The following is a 23827-nucleotide window of genomic DNA, read 5'->3' on the forward strand; positions in this document are numbered from 1 at the left end:
CAAGTTTGTTACTTGCTTGTTAAGAAAGATTCAAACTTTAAATTCTAGAATCATATCTTGTGATTTCTTGTGAATCAAGTCATTAATTGTGATTTCAAAAATCAAATCTTTTTTTTAAAAATAATTTCAATCATATCTTTTCAAAAATATCTTCTTATCTTATCTTTTTCAAAAATTTGATTTTCAAAATATCTTCTCTAACTTCCTATCCTCTTATCTTTTCAAAAATTGATTTTCAAAACTTGTTTCAACTAACTAACTAACTTTTTGTTTGTTTCTTATCTTTTTCAAAACCACCTGACTAACTCTTTCTCTCTAATTTTTGAAAATATCTTCTCTCTTTTTCAAAAATTTCTTTTTAATTAACTAATTATTTTATTTTTTATTTGAATTTTCGAAAAACTACTAACCTTTTTCAAAAACTATTTTCGAAAATCATTAACCCTTTTTTTCAAAATAATTTTCGAAAATTATTCTCCCTTATCTCTTTCTATTTATTTATTCATCTACTAACACTTCATCTCACCCAAATTCGAACCCCCTCTTCCATCTGTGTTCGAATTTCTTCTTCTTCTTTTCTTCTACTCACACAGGGACCTCTATACTGTGGTAAAAAGGACCCCTATTATTATTATTTTTCTGTTCTCTCTTTTTCATATATGCAGGAGCAAGGACAAGAATATTCTTGTTGAAGCAGATCCAGAACCTGAAAGGACTCTGAAGAGAAAACTAAGAGAAGCTAAAATACAACAATCCAGAGATAATCTTTCAGAAATTTTCGAACAGGAAGAGGAGATGGCAGCCGAAAATAATAATAATGCAAGGAGAATGCTTGGTGACTTTACTGCACCTAATTCCAATTTACATGGAAAAAGCATCTCCATTCCTGCCATTGGAGCAAACAACTTTGAGCTGAAACCTCAGCTAGTTTCTTTGATGCAGCAGAACTGCAAGTTTCATGGACTTCCATCTGAAGATCCTTTTCAGTTCTTAACTGAATTCTTGTAGATATGTGATACTGTTAAGACTAATGGAGTAGATCCTGAAGTCTACAGGCTCATGCTTTTCCCTTTTGCTGTAAGAGACAGAGCTAAAGTGTGGTTGGACTCTCAACCCAGAGATAGCCTGAACTCTTGGGATAAGCTGGTCACTGCTTTCTTAGCCAAGTTCTTTCCTCCTCAAAAGCTTAGTAAACTTAGAGTGGACGTTCAGACCTTCAGACAGAAAGAAGGTGAATCCCTCTATGAAGCTTGGGAGAGATACAAAGGACTGACCAAAAAGTGTCCTACTGACATGCTTTCAGAATGGACCATCCTGGATATATTCTATGATGGTTTATCTGAGCTATCAAAGATGTCATTGGATACTTCTGCAGGTGGATCCATTCACCTAAAGAAAACGCCTGCAGAAGCTCAAGAACTCATTGACATGGTTGTTAATAACCAGTTCATGTACACTTCTGAGAGGAATCCTGTGAGTAATGGGACGCCTATGAAGAAGGGAGTTCTTGAAATTGATACTCTGAATGCCATATTGGCTCAGAACAAAATATTGACTCAGCAAGTCAATATGATTTCTCAGAGTCTGAATAGAATGCAAGTTGCATCCAACAGTACTCAAGAGGCTTCTTATGCAGAAGAAGCTTATGATCCTGAAAACCATGCAATAGCAGAGGTGAATTACTTAGGTGAACCTTATGGAAACACCTATAATCCATCATGGAGAAATCATCCAAATTTCTCATGGAAGGATCAAAAGCCTCAACAAGGCTTTAATAATGGTGGAAGAAACAGGTTTAGCAATAGCAAGCCTTTTCCATCATCCACTCAGCAACAGACAGAGAATTCTGAGCAGAATCCATCTAGCTTAGCAAACTTAGTCTCTGATCTATCTAAGGCTACTGTGAATTTCATGAATGAAACAAGGTCTTCCATTAGAAATTTGGAAGCACAAGTGGGCCAGCTGAGTAAAAGGATCACTGAAATCCCTCCTAGTACTCTCCCAATCAATACAGAAGAGAATCCAAAAGGAGAGTGCAAGGCCATTGACATAAGCACCATGGCCGAACCTGTGAGGAACGGAGAGGACGTGAATCCCAAGGAGGAAGACCTCCTGGGACGTCCAGTGATCAATAAGGAGCTTCCCTCTGAGGAACCTAAGGAATCTGAGACTCATATAGAGACCATAGAGATTCCATTGAACCTCCTTATGCCATTCATGAGCCCTGATGAGTATTCCTCTTCTGAAGAGAATGAGGATGTTACTGAAGAGCAAGCTGCTAAGTTCCTTGGAGCAATCATGAAGCTAAATGCCAAATTATTTGGTATTGAGACTTGGGAAGATGAACCTCCCTTGTTCACCAATGAACTAAGTGATCTGGATCAACTGACATTGCCTCAGAAGAGACAGGATCCTGAAAAGTTCATAATACCTTGTACCATAGGCACCATGATCTTTAAGGCTCTGTGTGATCTTGGTTCAGGGATAAACCTCATGCCCCTCTCTGTAATAGAGAATCTGGGAATCTATGTGGTGCAAGCTGCTAAAATCTCATTAGAGATGGCAGATAATTCAAGAAAACAGGCTTATGGACAAGTAGAGGACGTGTTAGTAAAGGTTGAGGGCCTTTACATCCCTGCTGATTTCATAGTCCTGGATACTGGAAAGGAAGAGGATGAATCCATCATCCTAGGAAGACCTTTCCTAGCCACAGCAAGAGCTGTGATTGATGTGGACAGAGGAGAATTAATCCTTCAATTGAATGAGGACAACCTTATGTTTACAACTCAAGGATCTCTCTCTGCATCCATGGAGAGGAAGCAGACAAAGCTTATCTCAAAGCAGAGTCAACCAAAGCCCCCACAGTCAAACTCTAAGTTTGGTGTTGGGAGGCCACAACCAAACTCTAAGTTTGGTGTTGAACTCCCATATCCAAACTCTAAGTTTGGTGTTGGAGAGTCTCAACAATGCTCTGAACATCTGTGAGGCTCCATGAGAGCCCACTGTCAAGCTATTGACATTAAAGAAGCGCTTGTTGGGAGGCAACCCAATTTTTATTTATCTAACTATATTTTTCTTAGTTATATGTCTTTATAGGTTCATGATCATGTGGAGTCACAAAATAAATATAAAAATTGAAAACAGAATCAAAAACAGCAGAAGAAAAATCACACCCTGGAGGAAGCATCTGCCTGGCGTTCAACGCCAGAACAGAGCATGGTTCTGGCGCTGAACGCCCAAAATGGGCAGTATCTGGGCGCTGAACGCCCAAAATGGGCATCATCTGGGCGCTGAACGCCAGAATTGCACCCTGGAGAGGAGCTGGCGCTGAACGCCCAGAACAGGCATGGTTCTGGCGTTCAACGCCAGAAATAGGCAACAAATGGGCGTTGAACGCCCAAAATGGGCACCAACCTGGCGCTGAACGCCCAGAGTTGTGTGCAAGGGCATTTTGCATGCCTAATTTGGTGCAGGGATGTAAATGCCTTGACACCTCAAGATCTGTAGACCTCACAGGATCATCTCAGGATCTGTGGCCCCCACAGGATCCCCACCTTCCTTCCTCATAATCCTAGTTTTTTTCCACATCTTCTTCTTCATCTATTCCTTCTTCTTTTGCTTGAGGGCGAGCAACATTCTAAGTTTAGTGTGGTAAAACAATTATGTAAAGGATCTATAGCTCAGTGGTAGAATATGTGGTTGCAAATCAAGAGATCCCTGAGATACCTCAGGGGATGCACTTCCCTCCACATAGTTATTGGAAGCAACTGAGGATAGAAATACCAAAAATCACTAGGAATCAAGCCACAAAGGCAAGGAAGAGACATAGAAGAGCTCAAGAACATCATTGGTTCCTCAAGAAGTAAACGCCATCATCACTAAGGTGGACTCATTCCTTGTTCTTATTTCTTCTGTTTTTCGTTTTCTATGTTATGTGCTTATCTGTGTTTGTGTCTTCATTACATGATCATTAGTAGTTAGTAACTTTGTCTTAAAGTTATAAATGTCCTATGAATCCATCACCTCTCTTAAATGAAAAATGTTTTAATTCAAAAGAACAAGAAGTACATGAGTTTCGAATTTATCCTTGAACTTAGTTTAATTATATTGATGTGGTGACAATGCTTCTTATTTTCTGAATGTATGCTTGAACAGTGCATATGTCTTTTGAAGTTGTGGTTTAAGAATGTTAAATATGTTGGCTCTTGAAAGAATGAGGACAAGGTGACATATTATTTGATAATCTGAAAAATCATAAAAATGATTCTTGAGGCAAGAAAAAGCAGCAAAGAACAAAGCTTGTAGAAAAAAAAATAGGCGAAAAAAATATAGAAAGAAAAAGAAAAAAGCAAGCAGAAAAAGCCAAAAGCTCTTAAAACCAAGAGGTAAGAGCAAAAAGCCAATAACCCTTAAAACCAAAAGGCAAGGGCAACTAAAAAGGATCCCAAGGCTTTGAGCATCAGTGGATAGGAGGGCCTAAAGGAATAAAATCCTGGTCTAAGCGGCTAAACCAAGCTGTCCCTAACCATGTGCTTGTGGCGTGCAGGTGTCAAGTGAAAACTTGAGACTGAGCGGTTAAAGTCAAGGTCCAAAGCAAAAAAAGAGTGTGCTTAAGAACCCTGGACACCTCTAATTGGGGACTTTAGCAAAGCTGAGTCACAATCTGAAAAGGTTCACCCAATTATGTGTCTGTGGCATTTATCTATCCGGTGGTAATACTGGAAAACAAAGTGCTTAGGGCCACGGCCAAGACTCATAAAGAAGCTATGTTCAAGAATCATCATACTGAACTAGGAGAATCAATAACACTATCTGAACTCTGAGTTCCTATAGAAGCCAATCATTCTGAACTTCAATGGATAAAGTGAGATGCCAAAACTATTCAAGAGGCAAAAAGCTACAAGTCCCGCTCATCTGATTGGAGCTATGTTTCATTGATAGTTTGGAATTTATAGTATATTCTCTTCTTTTTATCCTACTTGATTTTCAGTTGCTTGGGGACAAGCAACAATTTAAGTTTGGTGTTGTGATGAGCGGATAATTTATACGCTTTTTGGCATTGTTTTTAGTATGTTTTTAGTAGGATCTAGTTACTTTTAGGGATGTTTTCATTAGTTTTTATATTAAATTCACATTTCTGGACTTTACTATGAGTTTGTGTGTTTTTCTGTGATTTCAGGTATTTTCTGGCTGAAATTGAGGGACTTGAGCAAAAATCAGATTCAGAGGTTGAAGAAGGACTGCTGATGCTGTTGGATTCTGACCTCCCTGCACTCAAAGTGGATTTTCTGGAGCTACAGAACTCTAAATGGCAGAATCCAACAGCATCAGCAGTCCTTTTTCAACCTGAATCAGATTTTTGCTCAGCTCCCTCAATTTCAGCCAGAAAAATACCTGAAATTACAGAAAAACACACAACTCATAGTAAAGTCCAGAAATATGAATTTTTCCTAAAAACTAATGAAAATAAACTAAAAACTAACTAAAACATACTAAAAACTATATGAAATTAACCCCAAAAAGCGTATAAAATATCCGCTCATCACAACACCAAACTTAAATTGTTGCTTGTCCTCAAGCAACTAGACAAATAAAATAGAAGACTAATAGGTTGAGAAGCAATAATATCTCAGAGTTTTTGAGTGAAGCTCAGATTCTAAATAGATGAGCGGGACTAGTAGCTTTTTGCTTCTGAACAGTTTTGGCATCTCACTTTATCCATTGAAGCTCAGAGTGATTGGCATCTATAGGAACTTAGAATTCAGATAGTGTTATTGATTCTCCTATTTCAGTGTGATGATTCTTGAACACAGCTATTTTATGAGTCTTGGCCGTGGCCCTAAGCACTTTGTTTTCCAGTATTACCACCGGATACATAAATGCCATAGACACATACTTGGGTGAACCTTTTAGATTGTGACTTCAGCTTTGCTAAAGTCCCCAATTAGAGGTGTCTAGAGTTCTTAAGCACACTCTTCTTTTTGCTTTGGACTTTGACTTTAACCGCTCAGTCTCAAGTTTTCACTTGACACCTTCACGCCACAAGCACATGGTTAGGGACAGCTTGGTTTAGCCGCTTAGGCAGGATTTTATTCCCTTAGGCCCTCCTATCCACTGATGCTCAAAGCCTTGGGATCCTTTTTATTACCCTTGCCTTTTGGTTTTAAGGGCTATTGGCTTTTTGCTCTTGCCTTTTGGTTTTAAGAGCTTTGGCTTTTTCTGCTTGCTTTCTCTCTCTTTTTTTTTTTTGCAAGCTTTGTTCTTTGCTGCTTTTTCTTGCTTCAAGAATCATTTTTATGATTTTTCAGATTATCAATAACATGTCTCATGTTCATCATTCTTTCAAGAGCCAACAAATTTAACAGTCTTAAACAACAAATTCAAAAGACATATGCACTGTTCAAGCATTCATTCAGAAGACAGAAAGCATTGCCACCACATGTAACTAATTAGAATTTCTCTTATTAAAAACTCGAAATTTTATTGCCTCTTATTCAAAAGATCTACTATTTTATTCATGTTTGTTGATGATGAGAAAAATAGACTATAACTTAATTGGAGATAAAATCAAAATAGATACTAATTACTACTATATGACTCCTAAGGTAAAACTAAAATAAGAACAATTATCACAGAGTTAAGGCTAAGATTAGAACTCAACAACCTTGAGGTTTGGAAGTGGATGTTCCTCTAGTCTGTGAGGTGCTTGGTCCTTCAAGAGATAACTCCTGACGCTTCAGTTCCTTTAAGTCACACGCCCTTGCTCCTCTAGTTCCCTGAGCAGTTTGCAGAGCATGCTGTTTTGATTTTGCTCTTGGATCTCCGGATATTCATCTTCTTTCAGATCGAACTTAACTTCCGGGATCACTGATCTTAGACCCATTATTTTGTAGTAATGGTCTGAGTGTTCCTTGGTTCAGAACTTCCCTTGATTCCAAAGTGGTTTTGGAATACTCTCTTTCTTGCCTCTTGGAGTGGGTTGTTTTCCTTTAAGGGCCATGATCTTAGTGATCACGGATAAGCACACCAAACTTAGAGGTTTGCTTGTCCTCAAGCAAAAGAAAAGAAAGGAGAGGGATATAAGGAGAGCTAGGTGCAATTGTTGATGGAAGGGGAGGGAGGCCGAACCCAAATTTAAAGGGAGGGAGGGTGGGTTTTCGAAAAAAAAAAGAGATAAAGATATGATAAAAAAGATTGATTTGGAAAAGATAAGATAGAAGATATGATAAGAGAAGATTTTTGAAAAAGATAGATCTAGATTTTATTTTTTTGAAAAAGATAAATTGGAGATTTTGAAAAAGATATTGATGAGTTGAAAAGATAGATTTGTTTTTTAAAAAGATTTGAAAAGAGTTGGATTGAATTTGCAAAGAGGGGTTGTGCTTATGGATTAAGATATATTTGATATTTTTAAGGTAGGGTTTTTAGAAATTAGGGATTTTAGAAATCAGGGTTCTTAACATGTTTATGCAAGAAATCATTAATTGAAGTAAGAAAATCAAGATTGGAATGAAAAAATATGAAGAAAAATGAATTTGCCTCCTCCCCATCATCCTGGCGTTTGAACGCCCAAACACTGCCTGTTTTGGGCGTTCAACGCCCAAATGCTGTTCTCCTGGGCGTTCAACGCCCAGTTGTTGCCCTTTTCTGGCGTTGAACGCCAGATTGCTATCCTTACTGGCGTTTTCTTGCCAGTGAGCTCTTTTTCTCTGTTTTGTGTGCAGATTCTTTCTGTAACCCTGTGAACTTATGCAATTGATTCTTTACCTTGTTATCAATGAACTTTATATAAACAAATAAAAATAAAAATAGAAATGGGGCAAAATGCTTGGAGGATTGATGCCCCATGGCTGGGTTGCCTCCCAGCAAGCGCTTCTTTATTGTCTTTAGCTGGACCTTGCTGAGCTTTTAGTCTAGCTTCAGCCTTGAGCACTCTTGCTCAACGTTGCCTTCAAGATAATGCTTGATTCTCTGTCTATTGACAATGAACCTCTTATCAGAATCAATATCTTGAAGCTCCACATAACCATAAGGTGATACACTTGTAATCACGTATGGTCCCCTCCACCGGGATTTCAATTTCCCGGGAAATAGCCTGAGTCTAGAGTTGAACAGCAGAACCTTCTGTCTTGGCTCAAAGATTCTAGATGACAGCTTTCTGTCATGCCACTTTTTTTATTTCTCTTTATAAAGCTTGGCATTTTCGAAAGCTGTGAATCTGAATTCCTCTAGCTCATTTAGCTGGAGCAATCTTTTTTCTCCTGCTAATTTGGCATCAAAGTTTAGGAATCTGGTTGCCCAGTAGGCTTTATGTTCCAGTTCCACGGGCAGGTGACATGCCTTACCATACACAAGTTGGTATGGAGAGATCCCTATAGGGGTCTTGAATGCTGTTCTGTAAGCCCACAGAGCATCATCCAAGCTCCGTGCCCAATCCTTTCTACGGATACTTACTGTCCGTTCTAGGATTCTCTTTAATTCTCTGTTAGAGACTTCAGCTTGCCCATTAGTTTGTGGATGATATGGACTAGCCACCTTATGGCGAATTCCATACTGAACCATGGCAGAGTAAAGCTGTTTATTGCAGAAGTGAGTGCCCCCATCACTGATTAGTACTCTAGGGACACCAAACCTGCTAAAGATATGTTTCTGGAGGAACTTCAGCACTGTTTTAGTATCATTGGTGGGTGTGGCAATGGCCTCAACCCATTTTGATACATAGTCAACTGCCACCAGAATATAAGTGTTTGAGTATGATGGTGGGAAAGGTCCCATGAAGTCAATTCCCCATACATCAAATAATTCTTCTAAAGGAATAAAATTCTGGTCTAAGCGGCTAAACCAAGCTGTCCCTAACCATGTGCTTGTGGCGTGCAGGTGTCAAGTGAAAACTTGAGACTGAGCGGTTAAAGTCAAGGTCCAAAGCAAAAAAAGAGTGTGCTTAAGAACCCTGGACACCTCTAATTGGGGACTTTAGCAAAGCTGAGTCACAATCTGAAAAGGTTCACCCAATTATGTGTCTGTGGCATTTATGTATCCGGTGGTAATACTGGAAAACAAAGTGCTTAGGGCCATGGCCAAGACTCATAAAGAAGCTGTGTTCAAGAATCATCATACTGAACTAGGAGAATCAATAACACTATCTAAACTCTGAGTTCCTATAGAAGCCAATCATTCTGAACTTCAATGGATAAAGTGAGATGCCAAAACTATTCAAGAGGCAAAAAGCTACAAGTCCCGCTCATCTGATTGGAGCTATGTTTCATTGATAGTTTGGAATTTATAGTATATTCTCTTCTTTTTATCCTACTTGATTTTCAGTTGCTTGGGGACAAGCAACAATTTAAGTTTGGTGTTGTGATGAGCGGATAATTTATACGCTTTTTGGCATTGTTTTTAGTATGTTTTTAGTAGGATCTAGTTACTTTTAGGGATGTTTTCATTAGTTTTTTTGTTAAATTCACATTTCTGGACTTTACTATGAGTTTGTGTGTTTTTCTGTGATTTCAGGTATTTTCTGGCTGAAATTGAGGGACTTGAGCAAAAATCAGATTCAGAGGTTGAAGAAGGACTGCTGATGCTGTTGGATTCTGACCTTCTTGCACTCGAAGTGGATTTTATGGAGCTACAAAACTCGAAATGGCGCGCTTCCAATTGCGTTAGAAAGTAGATATCCAGGGCTTTCCAGCAATATATAATAGTTCATACTTTGGTCAAGAATAGATGACGCAAACTGGCGTTCAACGCCAGCTCTCTGCCCAATTCTGGCGTCCAGCGCTAGAAAAGGATCCAAAACCAGAGTTGAACGCCCAAACTGGCACAAATGCTGGCATTCAACTCCAAGAAGGACCTCTACACGTTCAACACTCAAGCTCAGCCCAAGCACACACCAAGTGGGCCCCGAAAGTGGATTTAGGCATCAATTACTTATTTCTGTAAACCCTAGTGACTAGTTTATTATAAATAGGACCTTTTACTATTGTATTAGACATCTTTGGATGCCTGGTTCTTAGATCAGGGGGGCTGGCCATTCGGCCATGCCTGGACCTTTCACTTATGTATTTTTAACGTTAGAGTTTCTACACTCCATAGTTTAAGGTGTGGAGCTCTGCTGTTCCTCAAAGATTAATGCAAAGTACTACTGTTTTCTATTCAATTCATCTTATTTCGCTTCTAAGATATTCATTCGCACTTCAACCTGAATGTGATGAACGTGACAATCATCATCATTCCCCATGAACGCGTGCCTGACAACCACTTCCGTTCTACTTTCGATTGAATGAGTGTCTCTTAGATCTCTTAACCAGAATCTTGGTGGTATAAGCTAGATTGATGGCGGTATTCAAGAGAATCCGGAAAGTCTAAACCTTGTCTGTGGTATTCCGAGTAGGATTCAATGATTGAATGACTGTGACGAGCTTCAAACTCGCGATTGCTGGGCGTAGTGACAGACGCAAAAGGATAGTAAATCCTATTCCAGTATGATCGAGAACCGACAGATGAATAGCCGTGCCGTGACAGGGTGCGTTGACCATGTTCACTGAGAGGATAGGATGTAACCATTGACAAGGGTGATGCCTCCAGACGATTAGCCGTGCCGTGACAGGGCATTTGGATCATTTTTTCGAGAGAAGACCGAAAGTAGCCATTGACAATGGTGATGCATTACATAAAGCCAGCCATGGAAAGGAGTAAGACTGATTGGATGAAGATAGCAGGAAAGCAGAGGTTCAGAGGAACGAAAGCATCTCTATTTGCTTATCTGAAATTCTCACCAATGATTTACATAAGTATTTCTATCCCTGTTTTATTAATTATTTTCGAAAACCCGATTACTATTTTATATCCGCCTGACTGAGATTTACAAGGTGACCATAGCTTGCTTCATACCAACAATCTCCGTGGGATTCGACCCTTACTCACGTAAGGTATTACTTGGACGACCCAGTGCACTTGCTGGTTAGTTGTGCGAAGTTGTGAACCATGGTATTGGCATCATGTTTTTGGCGCCATTACCAGGGAAAGAAAGAGCGATTAATTTTACATAATCAAAGTGTAATCACAATTTCTGCGCACCAACAACTCAAATTTTATTATTTTTCTTACAACAATTATATTAAATCAAACGTAGTAGAAACACACCAGACAAGAAGAAACACCAGGCCATTCAGGATACAAATGAATACAAAAGTGCTTTTCCATCCAGGATTGGTGTAAATAGAAGCTGCAAAATGAATATGAATTTTAATAACAAAAAGATAAAGCACCAAACCATGTTTTTAATTAATGCATGAAAATCAGTTTAATAGTTCATAGCGCCAGAAGTAAAGATAAGATATCCACGTTTTCTTTTTCTCTAAATTTGCTTCTTCAAAATTCAAAATGTGAACATTGCTTTTACACACATCAACCTTGATATGAAGACTATTAATCACAATCCCAACAGTTTCGATCAATGGCTTTGCAAGCTTAGCAAACATCAAAATACTCATTTCATTTGTGTCCCAATCTAAACCCAGTTTTAGGACTCGCTGTGAAATACCAAGAAAATGCTCATTTCATTTGTGTCTGAATCAAAACCTAATCATGTGAAATATTCTTAATAAAATATCCAAAACTACTATTTTTCAGGTTATAATATTGAAATGTGAAGGAAGTAAAACCTGATCAACGATAGTTGACCATCGCATCCCTTGAAGACCCACACTAGGAGGGCATGAACCCAATGAAAACTCCTGCAGCTCGACACTTTCCTACAGAATGATTTCCCTAGTTTAGCATGCACGTATGAAATTTCCAGCACCTATTGCTTCCGTTTATGCCAAACACAGAAAGGAATCATAACAAATTGAGAATTAGAAGGCGAAACCCCCAAAATTAGAAAACCTAAAATTAGAACCCAAAACCCCCAATAATTCACAGAACCAATTGAAAATTGATACATACCTTCTGTATCTCAATTAGCCATTGCAGTTCATCATCACTATCAAAATCATACACACCTTCGAACTACAAAGTGAGAGCGAGTTAGAGAATGAGCAAGAAAGAGAGGATGCAGAACAGAGAATATAATGCTTACCTGGTGACAGAGGATACGACGATGGTGTTGAGCAGTGACAGTGAAGAGATGAGCGGCGACGCAATAGCTTGAAGACGGTGCAACAGCTCAACGGCGAGCTCCAGTCGACGGCAGCGCCGCGACAAAGCACGAAGGTGGCGATACATCCCTGCTTCCTCCCTTCGAGCTCCTCGGCGGGGGCACAGAAGCTCGACGGTGGCAGAACGATGACTAAAACAAGCTCTAGCAGTGGTGGTGGAGCTTCAGTGGCGACGGAGCACCTCCTTTTTCTCTCCTCCATCACGTTTCCTCTCATCCTCAAGCTCTCTCTCTCACTGGCGCTCAACAACGACGGCGACGGCGGCGGAGCCCTAGCGGCGTCGTCCTCTCTTTCCTTCCTTCCCTTCTCCTCTCTGATTTCTTCTCTCTTTCGTGTTTGTGTATGTTGAGTGAGGATGAGAGTGTGTGCTGCACTGCTGTGTGTGTGAAGGAGAGGGCCAACAAATTTTTTTTATTAAGTGTTTATTGAGGATTCTCATATTAGGAGACATTTTAAAAGCGCACCTGAAACAGAATAAATAAGCTACTCTTTAAAAACGTTTCCTTTGATGAGAAAAGTGTATTCATAGATATTTAGATAAGGCTATGCTTTATAAGTGATTTCTAAAATACTTAAGGCTACACTTTTTAAATGATACCACAATTGTGTATCTTTTTCTCATACCATGACATATTACATGCTAAAACTTATCATATACACAATTTTAAAATACAGAATTTAGTTAACTAAAAAGTGAGTTTTTGATATAACAAACACATACACACACACACACACAAAAACATACTCACCTGCTTATCCATCAAGACCATATGTAAGAGTTTCTGCATATTTTCATTAACAATGCTAGCATCTTCCCAAATGGTCAAGATCTTAGCCTCAATACTCCAAGCTTCCTTCCATGGAGAGATTTTCTCAAGAGGATCAATAGTAAGACTCATCTTATCATTAAATAGTAAAGATGAAAGAATGTGGATGAAAAAAACAAAAAAAAAACAAAATCTCGGCAAGAGAAAACTGTGTGGGATCTGAGTCTTATCTCAATGGAAGGGAATGCAAAGGAAAAAAGGCAACTAAGGAACAAGTGATAGCTCTTGAAAAATCTCCACAATACTCCATCACCTCATCACTACTTATAGCAGAGAAATGAGCAAGTTTGTAAGGCAAACCTTGTAGAATACGTTTTTATTGAACTCCTTGGCTAGATTGATTGATTGATTGACATATGACATTCAATGTGTCCATAGGTAATTAAATTAGATATTCTCATACCTCTATATAATATAGCTATGTCATATCAACCTATCTATAAATCTATATACATCTATCTATCTATCTATAAAGAAACCATACCTACTGATTGATCCTATCTTTGACTATATAATAATACTGTTCCCGAAAAGTATGACTGGTGAAATAGAACACATGTCAACTTATTGGCAATCAGAAACATAGATTGCATTATTGAAATTGAAAATTGATAAATATGAATAGATAGCCAGCGTTCAACACTTTGATGTTCACCTCTTTGCTTAAAAAGAAATCAAAGAAACACCATTCAATAAGAGGAAGTTAGATCTGGACATTAACAATAGTCAACCATAGTTAACTCAAAAACCAACAATTAGCAATCCATCTCTATTAATAACATCAAAATATTAATGAAATTAATCAACTTTTGAGCCCAATCATTAAATCAAGAAGACAACAATAAGAAACCAAGAAAATTAACTCAGATAAAGAATAGCAAAAATATTTTATCCAAACAAATCAATTAAACCTAGAAAATGAAACCAAAGTAGCACTGAATTAGAGGATGTACAAAATTAACTAACAGATCCAAAGTACAACCATGAATAATTAACCAAACAAAAGCAACATCCATTGTTAATAATTATCACAAAGAAAAAAGATATCAAGAACGCAGCAATTAATTTGAATAAATTGGTAACCATGAGGAAAGTGAACTCGTATTTACAGGAAAAAAATTAAAAAAATTAATCTAAAAAAATAACAACTAACGTTAAGACTGAAACTGAAGAAGTAATGAAGAGGGGGCTGGATGATAACCTAACTGACACCAGATAAGAACAGCGAGAATCTGAACCCCACCTGTTCTTTCAGCGATGGAGAGATCGACGGAGAGAGTTACGCCAAAGAGAGAGTGATGCAAAGGGGGAACAACCCATAATGGCCAAGAACATCATAACATAGATAAACGAAGATGGACAGGGAATAACCCATGCGCTACAGAAGGGGGGGGAGAAAAGAGAATGCTAGGGCTAAGTTCTCCGTAAAGAAGGAGAAAGTTATGAGGAAGATGAGTTCTGATGTTTAAAGCAAGTGAGCAGTGAATAATGTAATTAAAGCAAAATAAACCAATACTAAATATTCCAACATTATTATAGTGGATAAGATTAATTCAATATTATTGTAATTAAAAGGAAATAAAACTGCAACAATGAAGGTTAACTTCATATTTAAATTTTAATTTCAAATGTTATGAATTTTTAAATGAAGACAAGATATATATTTTTTAATAACAATTAAATTTAACCTTAGCTTGAATACATTTAAAAATGGCAATGAAAACCATTTTATTAACCAGCATCTATATCTTTTTGGCCGATTATCATTTTTTCTTTTTTTGGATACTGATTAATAATTAATTAATTATTGCACCGGTTCATTTGAAATTGGTAAAATAAACGCATATTTTCTTTTGTTGTAATTAAAAAGAAATTTTATTAAATACATAAATATCATAGTTATATTCACATTAGAATTCAAAACACACTAACATTGTATTATAAATCAAACAACAATTTAAAGTAGTATCTGAACATATTAAACTAAAAAGCATGCAGATCCTCCACAGTCTCATGATCGCTTTCACATTGGCTGAAAGCATCTTCAACTTCAGGCATAGAATCAACCAGAACATGACTCTGAACAAAATTGAAATCCTCTTAGTTATTGATCTTTTTAAATACTAATAATTGAACAAATTATAAAAACTATACAACCAAACCTTATGCTCATTAATCTCAGCAGCAGCCTCAAAAACATTAATAACGGAGGCATCATTCCAAATTTGTTGAACAATATACACAGATCGATTTATCTCATAACCCACAGGCCTAGCATCAACCATGAATACAACTTTTTTGTGCAAAAGACTTGAAATGAGTTTCAATGGAACAACTTTGCAATAAGATCCCTAAAAAACAAAAAAAAATAGTTAACAAATAGTATAATAATAATTTATATTTTCCTTAGGAATGTCAAAAGATACAAACTAACTATATCTATATCTATATACTAATTAAAACCACAATTGGATGATAACCTGATTCAACTCTGGGTAATTATCCAAAAAGCTCGAGCATCTTGTCTTTATTATTTGTATGACCTCACGATCTTTAAGAACAAATATATCGTTGCCATTTGTATGAGACACTACAATCTTTAAGCAGAATTTTGAAAACCATGAGAAAACAAGGAAAATTTTAGTTAACATTGAAATAATAATTAGTTACCAAAACAGAATAAAATTAAAGAACAAAACACCTTGGGACAGCATCAATGCATTGAAACTGACATAGATCACATGATAAAATATTTTTATTAGCTGACATAAGAGAACCACATAAACAAGTTGAGAACCACCACTTATGATTCTTCCAAACATATGATATAGTTCCCAAAATAAAAACGAAACCACCCTACTAGCAAAGAAAAAATTATTACAACATTTCAAATTTCAAATAATTTACAAAACTATCATTTACTAACTTTTCAACGTATGTTATAACAAGAATAACAAAAACGAATGATTTAAGAGATTTTATTGCAAATGAGGAAAAAAAATATACGTTCTCAGCATTAGAATAGCAATGATTGGGTGAAATAAGATCAGTAATAATATCTTCAATAATTTCTGATTGAATAGAATTATCACACACTACTTGAGTCTTGTTATCTTCCCCAGTTGCATACTGCAAATAGGTGTCATAGATTGGTGGAAAAATGCGACCGTGAAGCCTTGCCTGGGATAATTTGGTTAGAATAAGTATCCAATGCATAGATTCAGAAAAAAAGAAAAAAAAAATTGCATGAACATGTTGTAACATAACGTGAGGAATCATACATTGATATAATCATCGGTTGCAGCTGGTTCCGGATTATGACTAAAGACATTTACAATTTTAAAGCACCCGGAGTAATCTCGATCAACTGCAAAATTAATTTCAACCTTGAAAATTTTCTCCTCACCAACAACATCATCAAACATATGTGGAGAATATGACCGACGGATCTTCGGAGATCAATATAAAAATATCAAGAAAGTTGAACACAAAAAAAATTAATAAAGATTAAATGAGGTTTGATAAACCACTATTTTATGGTTTATCTTGTGCTCAATTGAGTGGTTTTTATCTACTCTTTACCCACTTATTCATACTATTTGCATGGTTTTACATTTGCCTTCCTAATTATGTGCTTTGATTGAAAACATGTTTCTTTGGACTTGTATTTGCTAATATTAATCCTCTCTTATTACCATTAGATGCCTTGATATGTGTGTTAAGTGATTTCAGAGATTACAGGGCAGGAATGGTTCAGAGGATGAAAAGAAATCATGCAAAAGTGGAAGGAATACAAGAAGTTGGAGAAATTGCTAAGATGTCCAGCCTGACCTCTTCGCACTCAAACGGCTATAACTTTAGCTACAGAGGTCCAAATGATGCGGTTCAAGTTGCATTGGAAAGCTAACGTCTGGGGCTTCAATTTTATATATAATATGTTATACTTTCCCTGACGCTAGGTGACGCGACTGCGTGATCCATGCGGCCGCGTCGCAATGACAGAAATCCAGCGTGGCAAAAATTTGAAACCAGCGAATTCTGGACTGTTTCTGACCCAGTTTGTGGCCCAGAAAACACAGATTAGAGGCTATAAAGTGGGGGACTGCATCCATTTATGAGGAGGCTCTAATAATTCACTTTTCATGTTTTTAGATGTAGTTTTAGAGAGAGAGGTTCTCTCCTCTCTCTCTCTTAGGATTAGGATTTAGGACTTCTCTTAGTTTTAGGAGTGACTCTCAATCCCAGGTTTAATATTCCTTTTACTTTATATTCCTCTTTTTACTTTCAGATGCTTCAATGCTTGTATTAGATATGTTGCCCAATTGGCTTATGAACTTTTCATGTTAAGATCTGCATATTTTATTTAATATTATTTGAGGTATTTCAGATTTAAGATTGCTTTGCTTTATTTATATTAATACTTTTAATTTAATTTAGATATTTTTCTCCCTTTTGGCTTTGGTCAAGTGATTGGTAGTACTTGAGTTATCAAACTCAGCAAGTGATTGAAATTGGCAGATTTTGCTTTAGCTAGGATTGCTCTAACACTAGTCTCTCCACAGGAGTTGACTAGGACTTGAGAATCAAGCTAATCAGTCCACTTAACCTTCCTTTGTTTAATAAAGGCTGACCAAGTGGGAATAAAATCCAATTCTCTTCACACTTGATAAGGATAACTAGGATAGGAATTCCAATTCTTATACCTTGCCAAGAGATTTTATTATTATTATTTTATTTTACTTGTCATATAACATATTCCCTCCTTACTTCCAAAACCCCAATTTACAAACTCATATCCAATAATAAAAACATACCTCCCTGCAATTCCTTGAGAAGACGACCCGAGGTTTGAATACTCGGTTATCAATTTCAAAGGGGTTTGTTACTTGTGACAACCAAAACGTTTGTACGAAGAGATTTTTGTCGGTTTAGAGACTATATCTACAATGCAACTGTTTTTATGACATTCTTTACTGGCAAAAATCCTAACGTCAAAATGGCGCTGTTGCCGGGGAATTGCAAACGTGTGCCTTATTATTGGTTATTGTAAATATTTGCTTTTTGCTTGTTTATTTGTTTTTATTTTTTTTTATTTTTGCTTTTCCATAAATTAAGAGGTTATTGGTTTTTATTTAGTTATTAAAAAAAAAATTTTTCAAAAATTTGTTCTTAGTGTTCATCTTGATCTTCAAGTTGTTCTTCACGTTCATCTTGACCTTCAAGCTGTTCTTAGTTGTTTTCTTCGTTTTGATCTAAAAATTTAAAATTTGGTGTCATTTTATTGTTTTTCTCTTTCCTCATTAAATTCAAAAATATTTTTAATTAATTTTTTTCGAAAAAAAAAATTTTCAGATTTTTATTTTTAAAATTTTTATCTTATCTTATTTCAAAAATCAAATTTCAAATTTCAAATTTCAAAAATTCAAATTTCAAAAATTTAAAAATTCAAATTTAAAAATTTAATTTTCAAATTCAAAATTTAAATAACCTTTTAATTTAAATTTATTTTTATTTTTGTTTTTAATTTTTTATTTGCTACTATGAACTCTCACCCCTTTGGCTCTGAGTCTGGTTACAATTATGTTGCAGGAAGAAGAAATTACAATGAGAACAGGCATCAAGGTTGGAACAATCAAAGATAGGAGGAGCCACAAGGATTTGATCAACCCTCATGGCAACAACCACCTCCAATGGACTATCAGCAACCACCACCATATGCCTATGAACCCTTTCCTCAACACAACTTTGAACTACCACACTCACAAGCCAACTACCACCATTTCACCTCCATATGACCTTAACCCTCAACCACCATACCAACCACCTTATGAGCCATATGAACCATATATAGAACCACCCCAATTCCAATCCACTCACTCCCAACCACCACCATTTCTCTATGTGTCCTGTCCAAATCCGGCAACCCGAGAAGCAGAAGTTTGCCTAAAAGAAACAGTGGATCGATTTCAGGCAACCATTCATCAATTGGGGCAAGCAATAATGAGTCAATTAGCTTCCTGACGTTCGGACACTCAAGGAACCCCCATGGCTTCATGTGGACAATCTAATGAAGAACGTAGTATGAAGGAGATACTAGAAACTCCAGTGAACAGTACGGAGCATGACTTTGTACTGGAACAAGTAGAGGAAGCCGGAATTATTGAAGAAGAAGAAGTGGTTGAAGACTTAGGAGATGCAGAACCTCCATGGGAAAGTCCAGTCACAGAGCCTCCTTCCCCGGTGTTTGATGTTGATGTTGAGAAGAGTATACAACCTCCAAAGCATATCATAGTTGAAGACTTAGAAGAGGTTGATCAAGAGATGGAGATTCAAGAAGAAGAAGCACAACCTCCCATGCCCTTGGAAAGCAATGAAGAGGAGATTGAATTGAAAGAGAGCTACCAAGAGGAAGAGGTTGAAATTGAAGAAGCTTGCAAAGAGGTGGTAGTTATCAGAAAAGAGCACAAGGGAGTGGAGCTTGCAATTTCATTAAAAATACCTCCCCCTAAGTTGCCATCATCCTTCACAACATTCAAGTGGGTAAAATTCATATTCCATAGCTTTCTAATCCCACTTGAATATGGGCTACTGGAGACAGATGGTCAACTTAGAGCTCTTTGTGGCATTAAGAGTAAGAGGAAGATAGCCAGTGATAAGAATTGTCAAGCAAGGTTCAACATGGTTGTGTGCTCAAAGTTTAAATGCAAAGGTTGGTGTAAAGCTCAACTGAATGGGTCTAGGACGCTGTTTGGTAGCTGCAGTGAGAATTCAAATCACTTATCACCCAGTTGGAAAAATACAGATCCCGACATGGATGGGTGTAAAAGCAAGATTTGGGATCCTGGAATCTACTCTGACACTTGTTACTCCGGGAGCCTAAGAATCTGTTTGAAGCTTCTTAAGGGCTTTACATGCTTAGTTTGGGACCCCGGAGGTTACTGGAATCACAAACATTGGTGGAGATTCCTAGATGAGTTCAAGCATAAACCACCATAATAGGAAGCTCATCAAATGTCCAACTTAAGGACTTTAACTAAAAGTGCTAGGTGGGAGACAACCCACCATGGTATAATCATTCCTTTCTTAATTTTAATTTTATTTAGTTTTGTTTGTCTTTGAATTTTATTTTATTTTGTTATATTGAAACTGGAGTTTTGCATCACATTCATATTAACACTGCATTCTGCATTTTTCAGATTTAAAAAAAAAATTTCGCTACGCGACGCAATCGCATCAGCGACGCGTCCGCGTCGCAATAGGAGTGAAGAAAAAAAATAAATGAACAGAGAGTCACGCTGGAGCGTGGCTGGAGGCGTGCCAATGGCACAAATCAACCCACGTGACCCCGTGCCCTGAGTTTTCGACGTAAAAGGGTGCACAATGAAATATTCTGCGAGAGTGGTACTGGATTGGTGCTGGAAGCACAATCTTTATCACGCGTCCGCGTCGCCGACGCGGCCGCATCATCCATTTTCTGACGCCCACTCACGCGATCATGTGACCCACACAATCGCGTCACCCTAATTTTGGCAATTAAATTAATTTGAACAGAGAGTTGTGCTGGCGCGAGGCTGCACTCGCACCAGAAGCATAACATGGGTCACGCGACCGCGTGACCGACGCGATCGCGTCACCATACTTGAAGCGCATCCACGTGAACGCGTGCCCCATGCGGCCGCGTGGCATGCTGATGCGGGGAAAACTTGTCTCTCAACAAATCTCCCTTCGGCAAGTATACCGAATTGTCGTCAAGTAAAACTCACAATAGAGTGAGGTCGAATCCCACAGAGATTAATGGATTAAGCAATCAATGGTTAATTGATTATCCTAGTTAGACGAATCATAATGGAGTGATAAGTAACAAGGAAATGTAAATTGACAGAAAAGTAAAGAAAGCAATAAAGTGCAGAAAAGTAAAATGGCAAGAAAAGTAAATGTAAGAACTAAAAATAAAATGAACATTGGGATCAAGAGATATTGCAATCCTCCGGATCATGTTCATTCTTATCTCTTCCTCAATCAATGCACTCATTGATCTCCTTGGCAATCTTAAGTGATTGAATTACAATTTCTTGTAATTCAATCTCTCAAATCTTGATCAATAGCCAATTCCTTGGTCAATTGCTCATGAGAAGAGATGAAGTATGGTCACTGATTATACCACATGCATTTTTCAAATCAAGCATTGAGAGGATTATAGTCACATATCCATCCATACCCAATTTGGTCCAGCATGAGAAAGCATTTCTAGCTTGATCTCTTCATTCCTCTTCCAAGGTTCAGAAGAGATCCAAGTATGAATAGTTTCTTTTCCAAGATAACTACCCAATTGGATGAAGATCGAAAGCTTTCAAGTAAAATCAAGAGAAAAGAAAGAAGAAGAAGAATAAGAACTACAATTGATCCATTGAATCACAATAGAGCTCTCTAACCCAATGTAAAGAGTTAGTTGATCATTGCTCTACAAAAATAGAAAAGAAAGAAAGTGCAGAAAAGTAAAGATGAAGATAAAAACTGAAAATGAAAATTCAACATTCATAAATGAAAATTACAAAGAAAGAAAAGGAAAAGTGTGTGAGGGAAGGGAGTCCGAAGACCCCTCTTCCATCCCTCAATTCCCCTCCGTATAGCCTAAGATTCTTTCAATGTAAAAACTAAGGCCTTTATATAGGCTCTAATAATTTCAAAATGAAATTAAAAGTAAATTACAATTAAATGAAAATTCCTATTCTAGATGCTTCTTGTGGCCTTGATTGGTTGACAATTGTGGGCTTGCTTGCTTGAGCTTTGAAGTGGGCTTGAGAGAGAAGTGAGTCAAGTTGAGGTCTAGGTGCTAAAGTTAGTACCAAAGTTAGCCAAACTAACGCTACAAGTGTGGCGTTAGTGCTAAAGTTATTGTGGCTAACGTTGCACTTGCTGCCCAGTTGGTGTTTTTGGGGCTTAAAAGATGCCTCTTGTTTGTGCTCCAATTTCATGCCCACTATAGAGTATTATATATCGTTGGAAAGCTCTGAATGTCAGCTTTCTAACGCAACTGGAATCACCTCAATTGGACCTCTGTAACTCAAGTTATGCTCCTTTGAAGTGGACATGGTCGCTGGCATATATGCCAACGTTACTAGAAATGTTGATTGCCAATAACGCCAGCGATTTTCATGTTTCTGAAGCTCAAACTTAGTGTCCACCCCATACTATTATATATTTTTGGAAAGCCCTGGATGTCTACTTTCCAATGCCTTTGGAAGCGCATCATTTGGAGCTCTACAACTCGAGTTATACTTCTTGGAAGGTGAAGAGGTCAGTTGGCCTAAATACAGGCTGATACCATGTTTATCATTGCACTTTCGGGGAAGGTTTTCTCCCTCAAATTTAGTGTCAACCATGTAGTGCCATATATTCTTGGAAAGCTTTGGAATCCTACTTTCCAATACCACTGGAATCACCTCATTTGGAGCTTTGTGGCTCAAGTTATGCGTGTTTGAAGAAGGCATGGTCAGGCTGCCAGGTGGGACTTTTGCCCACGTTAACTTCCACGTTAACTAAGTTAACGTGGGAGTTAACGTGGCTCTTTGTGGCTTGTGTTGGCTTCCAACGTTAGTGACAATGTTTGGTGTCACTAACGTTGTCGACAACCTCTCTTCTTCACATTAACTTCCACGTTAACTAGGTTAACGTGGGAGTTAACGTGGCTTCTTGGGGATTTGTGGTTGCTTCCAACGTTAGTGACAATGTTGGGTGTCACTAACGTTGTCGACCACCCTTGCCTCTTCACGTTAGCTTCCACGTTAACCAAGTTAACGTGGGAGTTAACGTGGCATTGTGCACTTAGGCCAACGTTAGTGACAATGTTGAATGTCACTAACGTTTGCTTCCTTTCCCCCTTTTAACGTTAGAGGCCACGTTAACTAAGTTAACGTGGACTCTAACGTGGTCACTTGTGAGCATTGTGCAACGTTAGTGATAATGTTAAGTGTCACTAACGTTGGCTCAAATTCCCTTTCTTCAAAGTTAGTGCCACTAACTTTTCTCACTAACGTTGGGCTTTCCTTCCTTCCACGTTAGTGCCCACATTAGTGTAACTAACATAGCCACTAAGGTGGCTTCTTCTCTTCTTCTTTTGGCCTGAAATCAATCAAACAAAGTATATCAAAGTCTTGCTCTTAATCATGGAATCATGCATCATCTAATTTATCATATAATTCATGCAAAATTCTCATGAAATCATGTAAAGTGCACAATGTTTGCTTGAATCAAGATGTAAGTGAATATCTACCCAAAACTAGCTTATTTCCTAAGAAAATGCATGAAACTACCTTAAAAACAGTAAAGAAAAGGTCAGTAAAACTGGCCAAAATGCCCTGGCATCACAACACCAAACTTAAAGCTTGCTTGTCCCTAAGCAAGTACTGGAACAAGAGAATGATGAATGGAATGCCAAGAGAAATGAGTCATTCTTGTGGAAGTCATGTCCCTGGTTTTATGGTGGTTTCATGCATAGCAACTTAGGTTCATTCCTGGCTTTCAGACCTTTATCATGTCCTAGAATACTCACTGTGATTGCATCCCATGAGACTTTTATTCATTGATCCTTTTGTTGTCATTTCAGGGCTTATTTGTGTTCTTTAAGCTAAGTGCTCTGTAAGGGGGCAACTCTTTAAAATAAGCTTTCAGCCAACACTCCCGAACCAGTTGGTTCAAGGTGCTAGGTGTTGAAGCACCCCTAAGGACTTAATTGCTCAAGTCTCTCCCCCCCATACATACACACCACAGGCATATAGTTTATTTATTTTCTTTTCTTGAGACCTTGGTGTCCAGCACCTCTTTAGGTTACTAAATGCTCTG

The 23827-nt window shown here is 37.6% G+C and overlaps 1 protein-coding gene and 1 non-coding gene across 2 annotated transcripts; both read right to left on the reverse strand.

Moving 5' to 3' along the window:
• Positions 1-1191: 1191 nt before the first annotated feature.
• Positions 1192-1299, reverse strand: LOC148570618 (small nucleolar RNA R71). Its single transcript, XR_015907824.1, has one exon. It is a non-coding gene; the product is annotated as a small nucleolar RNA R71 (small nucleolar RNA).
• Positions 1300-14968: 13669 nt separating this feature from the next.
• On the reverse strand, positions 14969-16410 carry LOC148570619 (uncharacterized). Its single transcript, XM_088507970.1, has 6 exons — positions 16267-16410; positions 15992-16165; positions 15687-15841; positions 15466-15595; positions 15148-15336; positions 14969-15064 (listed from the first exon to the last, which is right to left on the reverse strand). Exons 1-6 carry the CDS (start codon positions 16408-16410, stop codon positions 14969-14971), a joined length of 888 nt encoding a protein of 295 aa, XP_088364096.1.
• Between the last annotated feature and the right edge of the window lie 7417 nt (positions 16411-23827).

This window comes from Arachis ipaensis, chromosome B3, assembly GCF_059453495.1.
Source record: "Arachis ipaensis isolate K30076 ecotype BB chromosome B3, ASM5945349v1, whole genome shotgun sequence".
In the NCBI taxonomy this organism is placed as follows: Eukaryota; Viridiplantae; Streptophyta; class Magnoliopsida; order Fabales; family Fabaceae; genus Arachis; species Arachis ipaensis.

What these genes read in the sequence shown, in the direction of transcription:
- LOC148570619 (XM_088507970.1), bottom strand. Translation starts at nt 16,410, where the DNA reads ATGTTTGATGATGTTGTTGGTGAGGAGAAAATTTTCAAGGTTGAAATT. An exon ending in CAACCGATGATTATATCAAT is followed by an intron (nt 16,166 to 16,266) that starts GTATGATTCCTC and finishes AAATTATCCCAG; the next exon opens with GCAAGGCTTCACGGTCGCAT. An exon ending in CTGAGATTAATGAGCATAAG is followed by an intron (nt 15,065 to 15,147) that starts GTTTGGTTGTAT and finishes AATTTTGTTCAG; the next exon opens with AGTCATGTTCTGGTTGATTC.